Source organism: Psammomys obesus, unplaced genomic scaffold (genome assembly GCF_907164565.1).
Source record: "Psammomys obesus unplaced genomic scaffold, mPsaObe1.curated_primary_1811, whole genome shotgun sequence".
Lineage (NCBI taxonomy): Eukaryota > Metazoa > Chordata > Mammalia > Rodentia > Muridae > Psammomys > Psammomys obesus.
This window is the reverse complement of record NW_026590062.1, coordinates 21,771,530-21,791,466: the sequence shown is the minus strand read 5'-3', so window position 1 is coordinate 21,791,466 and position 19,937 is coordinate 21,771,530. Positions and strand designations below refer to the sequence as shown.

Sequence of the window (19,937 nt, the reverse complement as noted above, 5' to 3'; positions counted from 1 at the left end):
TTTCAACATCCAGCCCTGATGTTGCAGGAGGCGGAGGTTGGGCGCCCTGTCCGATGTTTTTCTAGTAGACGGGGCTCCAGGGAACAGACAGGAGGAGTGCTGAGATCCCGATCTAAAAGACCTTGTCGCCTCGAATATGAAAGGATGTCACCATGTGTAGTGGTGGGGCACATCTGTGATCCCAGCCCTTGGAATGCTGAGGCAGGGGGATTGCAAATTCAAGGCTAAGTCTGGGCTGCATAGTGAGCCCCTCTCTCAATAATCTGTAGGTTGTGGGGCTGGCCAGATGACTCAGAGGGAAATGGTGTCTGATGCCAAGCCTGACAAACTGAGTCTGATGGAAGTCCTATCTGGTGGAAGGAGACTCTGACTCCTGAAAGTTGTCCTCTGGCCTCCACATATTTAATGTGGCACCTCCCTCCTCCAATGAATGTAAAATCAAATTTTAAAAATAACCATAGCCTGAAGCAGGAATTACCATAAGGTGGAGGCCAGCCTGGGCTACGTAGGGAGACACTGTCTCAGAAGACAGAAACAACCTATATAATTATAGATGCAGTACAGTGGTAGAACCCCTGCCTAGACTCCCCTAGTGAGGGGCTGGGGTGTGGCTCAGTGGTAGAGCACCTGCTTAGAATCCCCCAGTGAGGGGCTGGGGTGTGGCTCAGTTGTAGAGCACCTGTCTAGAACCCCCTAGTGAGGGGCTGGGGTGTGGCTCAGTGGTGGAGCACCTGCCTGGAATCCCCCAGTGAGGGGCTGGGGTGTGGCTCAGTGGTGCACACTGACCTGTTAAGCACACATCCTGGATCTAAGTGTCTGGTATCAAAAGGAAAAAAAAGTTCCAGAATTTACATTTGCAAGTGGTGTAAGAGCTATGCTCATGGGAGATCCTCTAGAGTCCTGGTGTGTCTCCGGGTAAATAGTCTGTCCTTGCTGGACCTTCATGGAGGTGGTTTGATGAGGGCCCCATGTGGCTCTGAGCAGCCAGGACAGGGTGGGAGCATACTTAGTGCTGAGAGATGGGTTTCTTTCTTCCTAAAACATTTTATTGTTTATTTGTTTATTTTACTTGAAAGAGAGAGGGAGATAGAGAGGGAACGTCTGTGTGTTTGTCTGTCTGACAGAGGGTAGAAAATAATCTCCTGCCATTCTCTCCTACCATCTCTTCTGAGTCTCAGCAGGAGTTGAACTCAGGTCGTCAGATTTAGTGGCATGTGCCATAACTCACTGAGCCGTCTCCGTGGCCTCAGAGGTGGCTGTCTCTAACTCTCCTCCTCCTGCTGCTTCGTTTTTTTGAGGCCGTCCGCGCTGCTTTAGAATTGCTGTGTCGTGGGAGACGACCCTGAACTCCTGATCTTCCCTCTGCCTCCCGAGTGTTGGCATTGCGAGCTTGCAGCAGCATGCTTGGATACGGGGTGTTTTTCTAAATCGGTTGAAATTTTCTTTTCACATCTTACTTTACCAACCTGGCTAACTAAGGACAGGAAATGTGAGCTATTGTGACCTTGGCCATGTTTTTTCCTGAGCCAGGCTGCACATAGATGGAACCAGCCTCTCCTGGGGGTGGAGATCATCTTTTATGCTTACTTTAATTTTTTTTTTTTTTTGCATTTTGATTTATTTGACTTTTTGCATATGCTCATATGCGTGTCATGCATGCACATAGAAGAACCCAAAGAACAACTTGATAGAATCGATTCTCTCCATCTACCACGTGGGTCCCTGGGATCAAATACAATTCGTTAAGCTTGGTGGCAGGTACCTTCGCCCACTGAGCCATCTCACCAGCTCCCAGGTTGGCTGTATAGCTAGCTTAAGCTGGTCTGGACCTCATGTCATCCATCCTCCACTTGCTGAGTGCTGGGAAGAGAAGTGTCTGCCACCTGAGAGGTCCTTTTTAGAAGGCTCTGGTGAGCCCCCCCAGAAATAGAAGTTAGTTGATGTCATTGGGGTGATTCTGTCCATCTGAGACATTGTCCCAGGGAGACGTGTAAATTTGGAACCTCAGGAACCAGAAATCCTGGATGCAGAGCTTGGGGAGGCAGTGGGCAGGCCCCTTGAGACCCAGATGTTGGCAGTGGGGTGGATTTAGGAGGTGCCCCTAGCTGAGAGCACACAGTGTTTGGGCTCATATCTTCGCTGTGATCCTCAGCTGGAATCGTATGGCTGTCTTTATCATGTACAATAATTGAAATGCTAAGCCAGGTATGGTGGTGCACATCTCTGGTCCCACTCCTTGGGAAGCTGAGGCAGGAGGAACAGGATTCTGTTTAGGGACAGTCTGGGAGACTTAGTGAGGCCTTATCTCATTCAGGGTGGGACCTGGTTAGTACTTGGATGGGAGAACCTATCTTAAAAGCTATCTTTGAGTTGGCAGTGGTGGCCCACACCTTTAATCCTAGCATTTAGGAGGCAGTGGCAGGAGGATTTGGGTGAGCTGGAGGCCAGCCTGGCCCACAGAGCTAGTTCTAGGACAGCCGGGGCTGCAGAAAGAAACTCTGTGTATATACATATACATATATATCATATACATACATGCGTATATACATGCATACACACACACACACAGATATATGCACATGCAGGTGTCCAAGGAGTCCAGGCGAGGCTTCAGATGCCCCAGACCTGGAGGTGCAGGTGGCTGAGTCACCCAGCGGGTTGCTGGGAGCTGAACTTGGCTCCACTGCAAGAGCAGTGCATCCTCTCAACCCCTGTGGCATCTCTCTAGCCTCTCGCCTTTTCTTTAATTTTTAAAATATTTATTTATTTGTATGAATGTTTTTCCTGCATGAGTTATGTGTATTACATGAGGGCCTAGTGCCTGAGGAGTTCGGAGGTGTTGGGTCCCCTGGAACTGGAGTTATAGAGGGGTTAGGGGCCATCATGTGAATGAATGTCTTAGTTGCTGAGCCGTCTGTCTGGCCCTCCTCACCTTGTTTTTAAGGACAGAGTCTGTTGATCGGACCTGGGGCTCTCCAATTGGCCTAGACTAGCTGGCCAGGGAGACCCACAGGCCTGCCGACCTGCCTCCCCGGTGCTGAGCCAGGCAGCCACCTACCCCAACCTCTTATAGGAATGCTGTAGGGGTGGACTCCTGTCTGTATGCTTTAGTGGCAAACCCTTTACCAACTAAACCATCTTCTCACCCCCTCAAAAAATGTCTTAACTGAAAAGCTAAACAAGGACCAGCAAGGTGGCTCAGGGGTGGAGACGGTCGCCGCCAAACCTGCTCCCTAACCGTGGAGCGGTGGAACGAGGGCACGAACGAACTGAGAGTTGTCCTCTGGCCGCCACGTGTGCACCACGGTATGTTTGTGTACGCACATGAATAAATGCAGTAACAATTCAAGAAAACCCAAACAGGTTTGGTATGTTGCTGCTGGAGAAATTGCTAGCAATCGCCTCTGTTTCCGGCTGTGGATACCATGTGACCAGCTGCTGCATGCTCCTGCCTCCCCACTGTGTGTCCACATGAACTCTTCCTGTGCCTGCTTTGTGTGTGGTATTTGAATTAATTAATTTTTTAAGATTTATATATTGATCATGTATACAGAGTTCTGCCTGCATGTACAGCTGCATGACAGAAGAGGACACCAGATGTCGTTATGGATGGTTGTGAACCACCATGTGGTTGCTGGGAATTGAACTCAGGACCTTTGGAAGAGCAGTCAGTGCTCTTAACCTCTGAGCCATCTCTCCAGCTCTGAATTAATTAATTTTTGAGGCATGCTCTCACTATGTAGCCCTGGCTGGTTTGGAACTCCCACTAGACTAGGCTGGCCTTGAAATCAGAGATCCACCTTCCTCTGCCTCCTGGGTGCTGGGACTAAAGGTGTACTCTCCTGTATCCAGCTTGGGAGCTGTTTTATCAGAGCCAGAAGAATAATAAGATGTTTGAGTCATATGATCTAATCATCAATGGGGCCATGAGTCTTCTGGAGGTGGCCTCATATTCAGACTATAACAGGGGTGTGTGTGAGAGAGAGACAGACAGACAGAGTCAGTAAGACAGTGATAGACAGAGAGACAGACAGTGAGAGACAGTCAGATGGACAGTGAGAGACAGAGTCAGAGAGTGAGAGAGAGAGTCAGACAGTTATAGAGACAGAGAGACAGAGAGAGAGAAAGTCAGTGATAGAGAGACAGTCAGATAGTGAGAGACAGAGAGACAGACAGAGACAATCAGACAGTGAGAGAGAGAGAGAGAGATGGTCAGTAAGAGACAGAGAGACAGACAGAGACAATCAGACAGTGAGAGAGAGAGACGGTCAGTGAGAGACAGAGAGAGAGACAGACAGAGACAGTCAGACGGACAGTGAGAGACAGATTCAGAGAGTGAGAGAGTCAGACAGACACAGATACACAGAGAGTGAGAGAGACAGAGAGAGAATTGCTATCTAGCCCAAGCTAAGCTAGAATTCTTAGTATGTATTAGGCTAAAGTGGGACTCGCTATATAGCCCAAGCTGCCCTGGAGCTTGCAGCAATCTTTCTGCCTCAGTTTCTTGAGTGTTGGGATAACAAATATTAGCCATCATGCCTTGAGACATATTTCATGTGAATGTGAATCTTTTTTAAAATTTCATTTTAACTTATGTGTATTTTTGCCCGTGTGTATATATGTGCACAATGTGTGCCTGGTGCCTTCAGAGGTCAGGAGTTTACAGAGGGCTATGAACCACCGTGTGGGAGCTGGGAACCAAACCCAGGTCCTCCGCAAGAGCAGCAAATGCTCTTGACTGCCAAGCCGTCTGTGTGAATCCATTCATGATGGTCACCTGGCTTATCTCCTCCTTCAGGCTGGAGTGAACAGCGCTGCAGTGTGTAGGTCTCTCTGAGACTGTCGTTATCTTAGTGTAATATCAGGAAGGGTCCTAAGCCTGGTGTAGACCCAAGAACATGCCCACCACCCCTTTATCTCCTGTTTGAGGTTGAGCATGTTGCTCACGTTTAGGGGTATGTGCTTTGTGTATACTGCAGAACCCAGTACAAGGGAGGCCTCTTCACTTTGTTGTCAAGGGCAGCCCATAAAACAGGCTTCCGGCTGCCCGGCTACCAACCGGAAATGTGTCCATTATGAAATGTACCTGAAGACACATTTGTGGTACTGGGCCTCAAATTCGGGACATCATGAATACCAAGCAAGAATTCTCCCACCAAGCTGCATCTCCAACAAGCTCTTCTAATTTATTTCAACTCAATTATTTGAGACAGAGTTTCCCCTGTAGCCCAGGGCTGACCTAGAACTTGCTGTGTAGCTGAGGACGACCTTGAGCTTCTGTTCTCTGGCCTCCATCTTAAGGGAGCGAATTTAGGCGTGCCCCGCCCTGTCTGGTTCATGTGGTGCTGAGGATGAAACCGGGGCTATTGCATATGGGCAAACACGACACACTGAGCATCCCCAAGTAACCAGGAGTAGCGGCAGTAATCAGGAGGCAGGGGCAGGTGGAGCTTTAAGTTCAAGGCCAGCCTGGTCTACTTGAGAGAGTTCCAAGGCTACACAGAGAAGCTCTGTTTCATCCCTTCCCTCAAATAAACAGATCCCCTCAGGCCATCCAGCCTGGCTTCAGCCTCAGTGGGCAGCAGCTGCGGGGAGGCAGGGCTGTGGACTGTAACGTTTCCCCCCAGCTATGGGTAGAGCACAGACAGGGTTCTGGAATCTAAGGCCCTGGGCAATCCCATTCCCTCCGGGCAGGCCATAGGACAGGAAATGGGGACTGTTGTTTGCTGGGAGAAAACAGCATTCTTCCCCGAGCCAGGACGGGAGACACTGCCTTTTTGTTTGTTCTCTCGGGCTTTCTTTTTGGAGAAACACAAGCATATGGTGGCGGCCGGTGCGGAGGCGGTGTTTGGGTGGCAAGCGAGCTTGACTTTGCCTTTTGCGGGCTCGCCTGAGAGTTTTCTTCCCCACGTTGGCTCTGCCACCTGCTCAGCTAGCTGGTCTACAGGACAGTGATACTGAGTCAGAGAGCCTTGCCTGGGGTCTAGAAAAATCTAGATTTCTCTGGTAGTTCCTGTGGAGTTTCTAATGGGGAAGAGTTTAAGGAATTTAATAGCAGACTCAGACCTGTAATTTGCAGTGTTCTGAGCCTCTGGGAGGCCCATGTGTCTGTCCCGGGGCCTGAGGACGTGGGGTAGGTCTGTGAGGAGGCATGGGAACAGCACAGGAGCCTGTCGGATGGGCCTGAGGCTGCAGCAAGAAGCACCAGCTAGACCCTTCTTGGGACCACAAGCCTCTCAGATTTGGGTTTTCCTTGGATTTTGGAATATTTGTGTCTAATCATGAAATACTTTGGGGGTGGGACTCAAGTCTGAAAAAGAAATTGGGTTCCTGTTGCAACTCTACTGTTTGCGTGTAGCCTGAAGGTAATTTGATTTTTAAATTTGATTTCTTTTATTATCTTTTAATTCTTTGTATATGTATGTGCCGGTATGTGCGCATGAGACCAGGAGCTTTGGTAAGCCAGAAGCTACAGAGTCTGGGACCACAGGTGGTGAGCCACCCAGTGTGGGTCCTGGGAGCTGAACTTGGGTCCTTTGGAAAAAGAGTAACCGCTCCTAATCACTGAGATTCCTCTCCAGCTTGTGAGAGGAAACACTTCTTTTTTTTTTTTTTTTTTTTTTTTTCCAGGTTAAGGAGGGGCAGGTATGTTCTGGGGACAGATTGTAGGGTGTGGGTCTTTTCCTCATGTAAGTCCCAGGATTGAGCTCAGATTGGCAGATATGGTACCAGCTGTCTTACCTGCTGAGCCATCTTGCTGGCTGGTAATTGGGTTTTATAGTTTTGTGTTCTTTATTCATTTCTTATTTTTGGTGTTTTCTTAGATGGGGCCTTATGGAGTTCGGGCTGGCTTTGAACATGCTGTGTATCTCCAGCTGTTTCCAGCTGTGGGTGTCTGTGGGTGTGAAATACAGATGGAGTCCAGACGCAGACAGGGCCTCTCACTGAACCTGGCTTGCTGTCTTTTTGCCAGTCTGGCTGGCCTGTGAGCCTCCTGGGGTGTCTCCTGTCTCTGCCTCCTATAACTGGGACTGTAGGTGAATGCTCTTTTCTTTTTTTGGATGCTAGGAATCTAAACCTAGGACTTTTGTCTGCACAGCCCGCAATTTATCCACTGAGCTGTCTCCCCGGGCCCCTGGTTTTGAACTCTTGATCCTCCTAAGTGCTGTAATTACAGTTGTATGTCATTATACCTAGCTGATTGGTTGGTTGGTTGACTTGTTTTGTTTTTTTTTCGAGACAGGGTTTCCCTATGTAGCCCTGGCTGTCCTGGACAGGCTGGCCTCAAACTCATAGAAATCCTCCTGCCTCTGCCTCCCTAAGTCCTGGGATTACAGCCATGCACCACCACACCTGGTTCTTGGTTGATACTGTTTTTGAGACAAGAATTTTAAACAGCCCAGGCTGCTTTTGAACTCCCAATTTTCCTGCTTCTACTTCCAAAATGCTAGATTATAGGTAAGCCCAACCATGCCTACCAATTTTTTATTTGTTTGTGTGTTTGTTTATTTAAAGCCAGAGCTGGGGGCTGGAGAGATGGCTCAGTGGTTAAGAGCACTGTCTGCTCTTCCAAAGGACCTGGGTTCAATTCCCAGCACCCACATGGCAGCTCACAACTGTCTGTAATGCCAATTCCAAGGGATCTGACACCTTCACACTAATGTACATAAAATAAAATTAAACAAATTAAAAAAAAATAAAGCCAGAGCTGTGTTTTATTAGCCAAAGATGATCTGGAACTCGCTCTGCAGACCGTGCTGGCTTCAAGCTTAAGGTTATCCTCAAGCCTCTCCCTCTGAATGACCATGTACCGTCACGTCCATCTTGAAGGTAATCTTGTACCATTTTTTTTCTCCGTGCCCCCATAACGTTACAAGAGGTCGAGGCGGGATTCTCCTCTTGTGGCATCATAGCAACAGCACTCAACGTGTTGGCTTCTAGAGCAGTTTGGGTTTTGGATTTTCAGATTATGGAGGCTCGACCTACAACCATGATATTTGGAGACGGTGGAATCTGCCTCTGTAAGGCAGAATTCACACTCAGTGCATAGGCAGGGTGCAGCTCCCTCCAGTGGGTTGGGGAGAATCACTCCTTGCCTTGGCTGACCTTTGGTGGTGGTGGCATGCTTGGCCTGGGGCCATGTGTGTCAGTCAGTTGTCTGATACTGGGACAGAATACCTGAGAAACTAGAGTGGAGGAAAGGTTTATTTGATTCAGCCTCTAAGGTTTGAGTCCATGGTCAGCTGGCCCCCCTTTTTTTTAGATCTGAGGTGAGGCAGAGGATTATGGTTCTGGGAGAATGAGGTGGGGATGGCGGGGATGGAGAAGGAGGAGGCTGCTCAGCTATGGCATCCAGGAGCAGAGAAGAGAGGTGGAGAGGGAGAAGGGAAGGTGGAAGAAGAGGAAGAGAGATGAGGGGAAGAGAGGAGAGGGAAAGGAAAGAAACAAGAGACATTCATCCAAGTCTAGTCCCCGGAGACCCACTTCTTCCAACTGAGTCCCGACTCCTCCTAGCCCCTTCAGCAGTGGGTCACCAATGAGGTGTCCTCACAGTCCAATCGCTTTTCAATAGCGTCACTAGCTAGGGACGAAGCCGTCAACAGACAAGCCTTTGGGGAGACACATCACTTCTAAGTCAAAACACCATGTCATTCTGTCCTTCAAAGCTACCCCCATCTTTTTTTTTTTTTTTTTTTTTTCCTTTTCTAAGAAAAGGTCTCACTGTATAGACCTGGAACTATGTGGCCTGGAACTCACTGTATAGACCAGGCTGGCCACCAGCTTACAGAGGCCCCCTCTGCCTCCCAAGCTCTGGGATGGAAGGTGTGCTTTATCATGCTTGGCCCAAGCCAGAGCCAACCCCTCTGTCATCTTCAAGCTGCCTGTTCTCTGTCAGCTCCTTGTAATGTCGAAAATAGGGCAGCAGTGTTGGTGGTGGCATAAAGCACTCAGGAGGCAGAGGCAGGCGGATCTCTGTGAGCTTGGGGCCAGCCTGTCTACAGAGTGAGGTCAGGACAGCCAAGGCTCCACAGAGAAACTGCCCCCCCCCACAACAAAAACAAAGAACATGGCAAATGCCTTTAATCCTAGTATGAGTTCCAGGACAATCAGGGCTACACAGGGAAGCCCTGTCTCCAAAAAAAAAAAAAAGGAAACAAAAGAAAACAAAATGTAGCAAATGAACTGTTACACAGGGAAGTCCTGTCAGAAAAAAATAAAACAAAAGGTAGCAAATGGACGTTACTGTAGGTCCGTTGGTTGAGCGCTCAGGAAGCCCTGTGTTCTGTTCCCTGCATCACAGGTAACAGGTGCAGGTCTATAATCCCAACGCTGGAAGTGGAGGCAGAAGCAGAATTCAAGGTGATCCTTGGCTGCATAGTTATAAGCCAACCTGGGCTACATGAAACAGTCTCAAAAAGGGGGCGGGGTTTGTTTGTTTTTGAGACAGTGCCTCTCTATGTAGCCCTGGCTGTCCTGGAACTCAACTGTAGACCATGCTGGCCTCAAACTCACAGAGGTCTGTCTGCTTCTCCCCCCTGAGTGCCAGGATGCAAAGTATTGAGTGTCACCAAGCCTGGTTTACAAAAGATATTAGTGCCCGAGACATGTACCTAGACTTAGCTGACCCTGAACTTGGGAAAGAGCAGAGGACTCTGAGGTTGCCCCCCCTCCACCCTCCCGCCAGTGCAGACAGAACAGGGTGAGCCCTGGGGCCATCTGCCAACACTGTACTTCCTTGGCATTGACTGTCTTGGCTTTGGGCCGCTTGGGTGTTCCCTGTTCTGTGACTCCACCCCTGGTCTCCGTGCAGTACTGGAATCTTCTGGTTTTTTTTCAGTTGAGATACACTTTGTATTTTCATTTGGCTGTTTATATATTTATATTTGTGGTTAATGCATGTGTGAGCGCATGCCTGTGTGTGTGTGTGTGTCTGTGTGTGTGTTCATTGAACCTGCCCAGGCACACACATACAGAAGCCAACTAAGACAAGTGTCTTTCTCCATTGCTAGGGACTTGAACTCAGCTCCTCATGCTTTGGAGTGGGCATAGTTACTCACTGAGCAGTACCCCCCAGCCCTACAAGTTGCTCTGTGGCCAGGGGTGGCCAAGAATCTCTCAGGTGCGGGGATTACAGGCGTGCTCCATCATGTAGGCCTGGGTTCGAACCCAGAGCTTCTTTCGTGACTGGAAATCACTCTGCCAGCTGAGCCGCATCTCCCTTTTCTTTTTTATTTTAATACCCACTCAAGGATGACTTTGAACTCTGGATGACTTTGAACTCTTGGTGATCTTCCTGAGTGCTGTTCTTATAGGTTTGTACCTCCACAACCTGATTCCAAGTTGCAACTATTTTTTTTAACTTCAATTAAGATGTATTAACATCATTTTCCCCTTCTCTTTCTTCCTCTAACCTCTCTTATGTCCTCTACCTACAGTTCTGCCTTCACCAGCTCTCAAATTCATGGCCACTTTGTTATTGTTGCACACATAGATAGATACATAAATAAAGTCCGTGTCCACTCTTTGTGTGTGTTTGTTTTGGGTTTTTTGTTTGTTTGTTCATTTGTTTTGAGACAGGGTTTCTCTGTCTAGCCTTAGGTCTCCTGAAATAGCTTTATAGACCAGGCTGGCCTCGAACTCACAGAGATCCACCTGCCTCTGCCTCCAGAGTGCTGGGAGCAAAGGCGTGCGCCACCACGCTCAGCCTCATGGCCACTCTTTCTGTGATTACTATTGTTACATACATCTATAAATTCATGCATACAACCTTGTGGGTCCATTTCCTGCTGTTCATGCATATATGATTTTTGGGCTGACCCCGTGGTATTGGATGACCAGCTTGGAGGCTCATTCTTGGGAAAGACTAATTCTCTCTCTCTGGACAGTCATTACTTACCTGTAGTTCTTTGGTTAGGGCGGGGATTGGTGAGATTTTTCTCTTTCAAGATTGCATGTCTGTTGGTGTTGTCATTGTCTGTGTCTTGTTTAGGCAGCAGGGTGTTCAGGTGTCATGAGCATGGCTTCCCTGCCAATTCTAGAAGACAAGCTCCCACATGATGGGAAGAAGAAGGCTTCATGATCCTGGCTCTTACTGAGAGGGCTTAATTCCAGCCCACTACCGTCAGGCCAGTCCAGCTACATGACAGGCTCTAGTCTTAACTTTACCTGAGTAGGCTTGAGTTTCAGTTTCTAAAAAGAGAAACCACAGGGAAGGGGCAGCCGATCAGCATCAACCCCAGTGTCTGGCTGGGCCAGACATAGTTCTATCATATCTGCTTGGAAAAGTCCCTAAGCCCCTGGCCAATCAGGATTGGCCCTGTACCCTTTGGCTGGCTACCCACCATTCAAGGTAAAAGTCACCTACTCATCCCTGGAATTCCCCTAGCCGGCTGTCTATAAATAGGGCCTGCGAGCCCACTTTCTCTCTTCACTGTATTGTCAAGGTGATGACCCCAGCATGCATGAGTTCTGTGAGTTCTAGGACAGAGGAGTAAATGCTCTCTGCTGTGAGGCTGGGGTCTTTGGAAGAACAGCCAGTGCTCTTAACCTCTGAGCCATATCTCCAGCCCCCCCCCCCCCACTTGTGGTTTTCTATAATATTCTCCAATGTTTGTTTGTTTTCTTGTTATGATATATTTAAAAATGCTATGCATACAACAGCTCTGATATAAAAGAGGTTTATTTGAGGGAAGGGAAGAGAAAGGGTGTTAGGGTCTGAGTAGCCTAGTAGTTAGAAAGAGACAGAGAGGGCCAGAGAGAGAAAGAGATGGGGGAGGAGGCGCCCCAAAAGAGACCGAAGCAAGAAAGCAGTGAGGTGGCAGGTTGGTCCTTGTATATTTGGTGTGCAGCTCAGGTGGGTCTGGCACAGGTGACCTCATAGGTTACTAGGCAACCCAGAAGCAGGCTGCCTATATGCTAACATCACTTGTTTTGGTTTTTCGAAGCAGGGTCTCTCTTTGTAGCCTTGGCTGTCCTAAAACTCGCTCTGTCCTAGAACTAAAGAGATCCCCCTGTCTCTGCCTCCTGAGTGCTGGGATCAAAGTTATAAGCTTGGTTTTAGTTATTTGTTTAGTTTAAAATAAACCTTGTGCATACGCCTCTACCTGTGTCTGAGCCACATGGGTGGAGGTGCCTCTAGTCCGGAAAAGGATGTTGGGTCCCCTGGGGCTAGAGTTACAGGCTGTTGTGAGCTGCTGGACATGGGTGCTAGGGAGCCTTCTGCTAGAGCAGCAAGCCCGCGAAACTGTTGGACCATCTCTCCAGGCAGCGCCACTCTGCTTACAGCCTGTGAAGCCCTGGCTCCCACTTGACCCTCAATCGTTGTTAGTTCATTGAGAACCCAGGAAGAGGCAAACGGGAATTCTGGGCTGTGGGAATTCAGTCAGCCTGACTGGCACAGCTGCTGGCCTCAAGGAGTTCAAGAGACCTAACAAGAAACATGACAACAGGCCATTTCAGATCACTGCTGGCTCTGTACAGAAAACAGCGAGCCAGGCTTAGTACCTGGGGGGTGGAGGCAGGAAGAACAGGAGTTCAAGGTCATCCTAGGCTATGTTTAATTTAGAGGCCAGCCTGGGTTCAGTAACTATGTCACAAAATGAAAATCCATAGTAGCTGGGTGCCCTCAGGAGGCAGGGAGGCAGGTTTCTGTGAGTGTGAAGCCTAGTCTGCAGAGCGAGTTCCAGAATGTTCAGGGTTACCTAGAGAAACCTGTCTGGGGGGAAAAAAATGAAAAAAACAAAACACAATTCCATAGGAAAATAAAAGGGAAAGTGGAGTAGTGATAGTGAGGCTGGGCCGTGGGCATGCTGGCCAACAAGGGTGTTTCTGAGGGGGTGAGTGAACGGAGAGGCAGCAGGGCCGCCCTAAACCTAGAGGCCAGTGCAGGCAGGTGAGCCCGGCTCCCACAGCGCCTGCCTTGGTGACAAAGGTATTGGCCTTTTCTTTCTTTATTCATTTTTTTTGTGTTGTGTGTGCAAGTGTGTGTGTGTGCATTTGTGCTTGCAATGTCACGCATGTGTGTGGAGGTCAGAGGACAGCATGTTCTGGTCAGTTCTCTCTTTCCCCCAGGTCGAGTCCTGGGGATTCCACTGGGATAGTCAGCCTTGGTGGCAAGCACAGATACCACAACAGTGGAGCCATCTTGTCTTGGTCTTGTTTTCTGAGATTCACTCTCACTGTGTAGCCAAGGGGAACCTGGAACTCACAGTTCCGTCGTAGCCGCCTGGGTGCTAGGATTATAGACACAGGCCACCACGGCGGGCTTCTTCGGGCATCCTACTATAATTGTTCTGGCTGGGGCCTCCCTTCTACTGGTCCCCTCCTGCCCAGCCCCTGGGGGCTTAACTGCTTATCATATTTCACATTCCCTGTTACACTAAGTTAAAAAAAGAATTTTTACTTTTACCTAGGTTATTTATTGATTTAAAAACTGTTTTTTAATCTAGTGTTTAGTGCGTGTGTGTGTGTGTGTGTGTGTGTGTGTGCGCGCGCGCACCCGTGCGTGCACACATGCCATGGAAGGTCAGAGGGCAACTTGAAGGAGTTGCTTGGAGTCCTAGGCCGTGGCAGGTGCCTTCGCCCACCAGGCCGTCCTGCCAGCCCTGTTTTTCTCCTTACATTGGCCCTGCTTTTCCTGATGAATACACTTACACTTACGTGCTCCTAACATGCCGGGGCCGGGGGCTCCTCTTGGCTCCACATACAGCAGGCAACTTCCCAAGAGCCTCACCTGGACCCTGCTGGAGTCGGGGGGTCCTCTACGCCTGGCTGACTGGACCAGGATTTAGGATAGCCTGCAGCTCAGCTCTCTCCCGTCTCCGCAGTCCTCTGGCTTGGAGTCCTTGGTTCTCTCCGAAGCAGATTAGGACCTTGGCCAGAAGGAGTCAGGGCAGTCTGGAGCGAGCTGGAGGTCAGGAGTGCCAGCTACTGCTGCTTGCCTGGCCCGGGTTTGATTTGGGTCTGGGAAGCTGGGACGCTGCCGACCCAGAGTTTTTCTGGGAACGGCCCAAGGGCTCAAAGGAGTAGCTGGCGTCATGGCTGTAGGGCTTGGCTGTGCAAGAATCCTCAGGCTCCTAGGCAGACAGACCTCTTGGCTAGGAGTGTGTACAGTTATCCAGCAGAACTTCCTCCTCCTCAGCCCTTCCTGAGGGGGTGACCTAGGGCCCCAGAACAGCCAGGACAAAGCCACCAGCAGCCTTTTCCAGGAATCTTGTCCATAGATCGTCGTATTGTTGAGTAGTCTGATGTACACTTGATGTCTCTTAATGATACAGATTTTTCATTCTTTTCTTGAGACACTCTTACTATGGAGCCCTGGCTGTCCTAGAACTTGTTATGTAGACCAGGTTGGCCCTGAACACATAGAGATCTGCCCTGCTTCTTGCTGGCCAGCTAAAGTTGTGCCCCATGACACCTGGCTGGGTTTTTTGTTTGTTTTGTTTTGTTTTTAAAGCACCTGGCAATTTTTTTAAATGTTCATTGTTACTTGTTTTGAGACGTGGTCTCACAAGCACACAATGTAGCCGATGATGTCTTTGAATTCCCTATCATCCTGCCTCTGTTTCCCAAATGCTTAGAATTATAGTTGTGTACCACCTGGATTTGCTTATTTGTTGAGTTATTAACTTATTTTTGTGGTGCTGGGAATGGAATTCAGGGCTTTGAACTTGCCTGGCAGGTGCTTTAATGTAGAACTATTACCCCCAACCCCTCACTGGGGAATTCTAGGCAGGCGCTCTACCACTAAGCCACACTCTCTAGTCCCTCACTGGGGCATTCTAGGCAGGAACTCTACCACTGAGCCACACCCCAAGCCCCTCACTGGGGGATTCTAGGCAAGTGGTGGTCTCTGGCTGAGCCATACACACATCCTGTTTTTAAATCTTTTGTTGTTACCGAAGACAGAATTTCATTAAGTTTCTCAGGATGGCTTGAATTCATTCTGTAGCCCAGGTTGTCCTTGAACTTGAGTTATGCACGCCTGCCTTGGCCATCTGAGAAGCTAACAGGGTGGGCCAGCAGGCATTGCTAAAACCATTTATTTTATTTCTTTCTGCATTTTTTTTTTTTTACTAATTTATTTTGGTATATGTATGTATTTGTGTGCACACGCCACTACACATCTGTGGAGGTTAGAGAAAACCTTGCAAGAGTCAGTTCTCTCCTCCTGCCATGTGGGTCCAAGGGGATCAAACTCAAGTTCTCAGCAAATGCATTTACCCTCTGAGCCAATTCACTGGCCCTACAGGCAGTTTTTTCCTGTAGCCCAAGAGTAGATCGAAGCCTGCTCTGGATCCAGAACTGTTCTTATTCCATATGGTACCTTATAGCACCTTCTGCTGTCTTGAGGTTCCCAGCACACTCAAGCCAGGCTTGGAGGCTGTTTGGGAGTCCATGCCTGGCCCGATGCTGGACAATGAGTTGGGCCCTGAGGGACAGCCATGGTGGGCAGACACAGTTTGGCCCTTTCAAAGTTTACAGTCTGGCAGTCAGTTGTAAAGGCAGTAAACATCCTACTTGGTGACCTCTTAGGCTGTGGGCTTGGAGGCCTCGCCACCTGCCTGTTCCCTACCCCACCCTCTGAGCCTCTAGAATCCTTGCTGACAGGTGGCAGACAGGTGGCAAACAGGGTGTGGAATCCACAGATCTATCCATGGGTGACACACCCAGCCAGGGGCCTTAGGGCCCTGGAGAATAAGCCCAGAGAGTGTCCTGCCCCTTGCCTTTTTTTTTTTTTTTTTTTTTTTGCTTGGGCTAGTGAGGGGCTGGTGCTCTCAGAGGCAGTACGTGGAATCCCCTCACTCCCATGGATAGGGACAGTTCTGGAAGGATAGGTTTAAGCCAGCCAGCAGCAATCCACAAATCCACAACTTTGTCCTTGCAAGCCAAAGAAGCCTTTAAAGGAGGAGCTCCGAGCAGCCTTAGTAAGTTGGAACAAAGTCCTTTCTTGGGGAATCCCTAGTTTGAGGAAGTGCCCTGTGCCCTGTGCCCTGTGCCCTGTATGACTGTTTGCACCTGCTTCACGTTCATGTTCCACATCCAGGAAACGGATCAGGCTTCAGGCAGTGGCCTTGATCTGGGAGCCTGTGATCAAGCCCAGAGATGTGTACAGAACTGAGGAGGGTGAAGGCCGGGTAAGCCGTGGGCGAGGCAGCCAGGTGCCTTTCCAGGAGTGGTGGTTACAGGGATATGGACCTAGGCCAGTAATCTCAGTACTTGACAGGTGGAAGGAGTGAGGATCTAGAATTCAAGCAGCCCAAGCTACAAAGTAAGGCCTTGTTCAAAATGTGTGGTCAGTAGAGAGCCGTGGAGGTGTGTGAGCAGGAGAGGGCTGTGAGAATACCGGTAGTGAGGATGAGTCTGGAAGACTAGTAGCATGGTGTGGGCCCACTTTTTGAGGGACCTGGGGGACTGCCCTTTGGTCCACAACCCTCAGCTACGTTGTGTTGTAGGATGTTTGATCACACTGGGAACCTCGAGATTGTGTGCTGGAAAAACCGGTTTCTAGTTGTGGTGTGGTTCAGCCCTAGCACACACCTTTAATCCAAGAACTTTGTTTATTTAAACAGGTAGTTGTGGTGTGATTCAAGCCTTAGCACACACCTTTAATCCAAGAGCTTTTTGTAAACAGAATTAAATAAAGTCAACTATAAGTTAAGAGGCGGAGCAAGCAACCAGTTGGCAGGGAGGGGACATAGGACAAAACCATAGAGAGTGGGAGGAAGTCTGAAGGATATATAGAGAGACACACAGGAAGTAGAAGGGAGAGATATTGAATTTGAAGGGTTTTAAGACAGTGTGGAGCAGGAGAAAGGGCTTTTTCCTTCTGGGATATCCAGAATCGGAAGGTCAGCTGGGTGCTTTCTCTGCCTCTCTGAGCTAGCAGGCTTTCCCCTCAGCACCTGGCTCCTGAGTCTTTATTGGTAAAATCGAACATTTGGGATTGTTGTTTAAAAACAACAGTGTTTGCTGTTGTATGTGTTTTCATGGAGAGACACGAGCAAATGTCTGCATCAGGAGGCACCAAGCGCAGACTGAAGAAAGAATTCTATCAGAGGCTAGCTTGGTGAATGAGTGAGCGGGTGTCTTAGTTACTGTTGTTATATTGCTGTGAGGAGAAGCCATGGCCAAGACAACTTACAGGAAAAAAACATATTTAATTGAGGACTTGCTTACAGTTTTAGAGGATTAGTTAGTTCATGGTCTTCATGGCATGGCTCTGGAATAGAAACTGAGAGCTTTAAACCCTGATGCGCAGGTAGAAAGCTACACGGCCTGGCATGGGCTTTTGAAGCATCAAAGCCAAGTGGCATACGTTCTTTAGTAAGGCCACACCCCCTCCAACAAGACCACACCTCCTAATCCTTCCCAAACAACTCTCCAACGTGGGCCCTTGAGGGCCGTTCTCATCGAAACCACCACAATGAGTGAGGGTTACCTGCCATAATGAGGGTGACATTAAATTACATCTCACAAAAAGTTACATCTCTGGAGCTCTACATGAGCTGCAGACCATGCTATAGAAGAGGGTTCCATATCCCTGCCTCGTTCCCAGCCATACAATTGCTCTCTACATTTGTAAACATGGGGAGGGGCCTTGTGAATCTTACAACTCTTTGAGCTTTCTGAGCTTTGTAAGTTTCTGAGTTTCCTGGGTCTTGTAAGCTTCCTGAGCCTTATGAATTTCCTGAACTTCCTGAGCCTTATGAGTTTCTTGAGCTTCCTGAGTTATGTAAGTTGCTTTGTCTTTGAGTCTCAGGAACCTCCCTCTAGGAGAGAATGTTTAGGTCCTCTGAGAATGTTTCAAATAGGAGAAAATAGGTATACATGAATCACTTAGTTCTCTGCAGGTTTCTGCAGTCGCTGCTGTGTTCTGGCTTGTGAAGGCTGAAACCCCTATTATACTTTTGTGGCCCTTGAGTGATGGGAAGAAAGGCCCACTGGCATTCTGCCCCACTTGTGAAGTCCAGGTGACCCTGGAAGCCAGATGTGCCTACCCTTTTGTACCTTGTGTCTAGTACCCACTGTGTCCTCGTTGTTCTCTCTAGGTGACCATGGCCTTGCTGGGGAAGCACTGTGACATCCCCACCAACGGCTGCTTTGCCCACAAGGACGAGCTCATCAACAGCTTGGTGTCCGCCTTAGACTCCATGGTGAGTGTCTGGCCAGGTGGGAAGAGTTGGGAGACCTGAGAGGTTATGCCCATCAAAATCTCTTGTTGTTGGGGCTTGGAGATAGAGCTCAAGTGGTAAAGTGCTTACCCTACAACCGCAAGGACCCCAGTTCAATGCCCCAGGATCCAGATAAAAAAGCAGCCTGCTGGCATATGCTTGCAATCCGGTGGTTTTGTTTTGTTTTGATTGTTTCTGTTTTTTCGGAACAAGTTTTCTCTGTGTCATAGAACTCACTGTGTAGAGCAGGCTGGCCTCAAACTCAGATCCCCCTGCCTCTGCCTCCCAAGTGCTGGGATTGAAGGTGTGTGCCACTATCACCTGGCTTGTAATTCCAGTGTTAAGGAGGCTTGCCAAACAAGCTGAGGAACAACAGCTGCCCTCCACACAAATGCACGCTTGTGTATAGACCCCAAGATTCAGACCTACATACATACATACACATGCCTGGGATTGCACAGTCAGGAGGTTGCAGTAGGAAAATCTTGAGTTCGAGACCAGCCTGGGCTACAGTGAAAAACCCTGAAAGGACAGGCTTGAGCTCACTGATACAAAGCAAGTGTTTAACATGGTGTAGGCTTTGGGTTCGAATCCCAGCAGCTCACGCAGAAGTGAGATCTGCCTGGCATCCGTTGGCACTTTAGGGTGATAAAGCAGAAGCTCGGAGAAGGCAACATCTTGCTTGAGGTCACACAGCATGACCAAGTACCGAGTCAGTGGTCTCCTAAACACAGAGACCCCTCTTTCTAGATAGCTCTGAACCACATGTATCCTGGACCTCTCCAGCCTGCCGGCCATGGTGGGTGTGGCTGATGTGTCCTGATGGACAGCGCCACTGGCCAAATGTGGCTCTGTGTATTTTGTTGTTTGGAATCCATCTCTCACCCTGTAGGCAGTCTTGAAAGCCATGGTGGTCCTCCCCGGGCTCTCCTGTTTGGCTAAGGCTGGCTCAAGAGCTGGGATTGTGGCTCAGAGAAGTTGAGGAACCTGCCCTAGGGTCACACACACACAGAACTCTTTAAAATGCTAGTTGGCATAAAGGCCAGCATTCATTTATTTTATTGTTTTGGTTCTGGAGGCAGGGTTTCTGTGTAGCCCTGGCTGTCCTGGAACTCACTTTGTTGACCAGGCTGGCCTTGAACTTAGAGATCCTCCTACTTCTGCCTCTTGAGGCGTCCATTACCACACCTGGCTCAAGACCAGCACACATTATTTGTTTGTTTCTTTATATTTTGTGTGCCCTGATATTTTGCCGACAGGTATGACAGTATTGATTCCCCTGGAGCTGGAGTTACAGTTGTGAGCTGCCATGTGGGTGCTGAGAATTGAACCCAGGTCCTCTGGAAGAGCAGACAGCTCCTAACTGTGCTCCTAATTGCAGAGCCCAAAGCAGCATTTATTAAGTGCCAACTGTGTGCCACAGTGTTTACAGACAGGGCTTTGCTTCCGAGGAGCTACATACTGTAGTCTCGGTTATTACTTGGGGCCCCAAGTCTAAGCCAGTCTGGCGTAGCCACCCAGAATTCTGTGTTTGGGGTGGGCGGTGTGCGTTTTCTGTACATGCATCCTGTATGTGAGGGTGCGTGTATTGCATTCACACATGTAGAGGCCACGACTCCACCTTGGGTTTCGTTATTCTTCAGGGGTCGTTCACCTTGATTTCACTTTATCTCGTTTTATTTTTGCCTTGTTTGTTGGAGGCAGGATCTCACTCTGTAGTTCAGGCTGACCTGGAATTCATTGTGTAGCCCAGGCTTGCCTCAA

General features: G+C 49.0%; 1 protein-coding gene across 10 annotated transcripts in view; it reads left to right on the top strand.

The window, feature by feature from the left end:
* The window catches only part of Gtf2ird1 (GTF2I repeat domain containing 1), an 86,873-nt gene that overhangs the window by 21,126 nt on the left and 45,810 nt on the right, over positions 1 to 19,937 (top strand). For 9 of the 10 annotated variants that reach the window (XM_055605700.1, XM_055605699.1, XM_055605695.1 and 6 more), the window contains exon 2: positions 18,051 to 18,155. In XM_055605700.1, coding sequence (XP_055461675.1) covers positions 18,057 to 18,155 — 99 coding nt within the window. In that variant the 5' untranslated portion in view covers positions 18,051 to 18,056. Of the gene's footprint in view, positions 1 to 16,077; positions 16,137 to 18,050; positions 18,156 to 19,937 lie in introns of those variants that run through there. The other variant, XM_055605701.1, reaches the window with a different exon arrangement.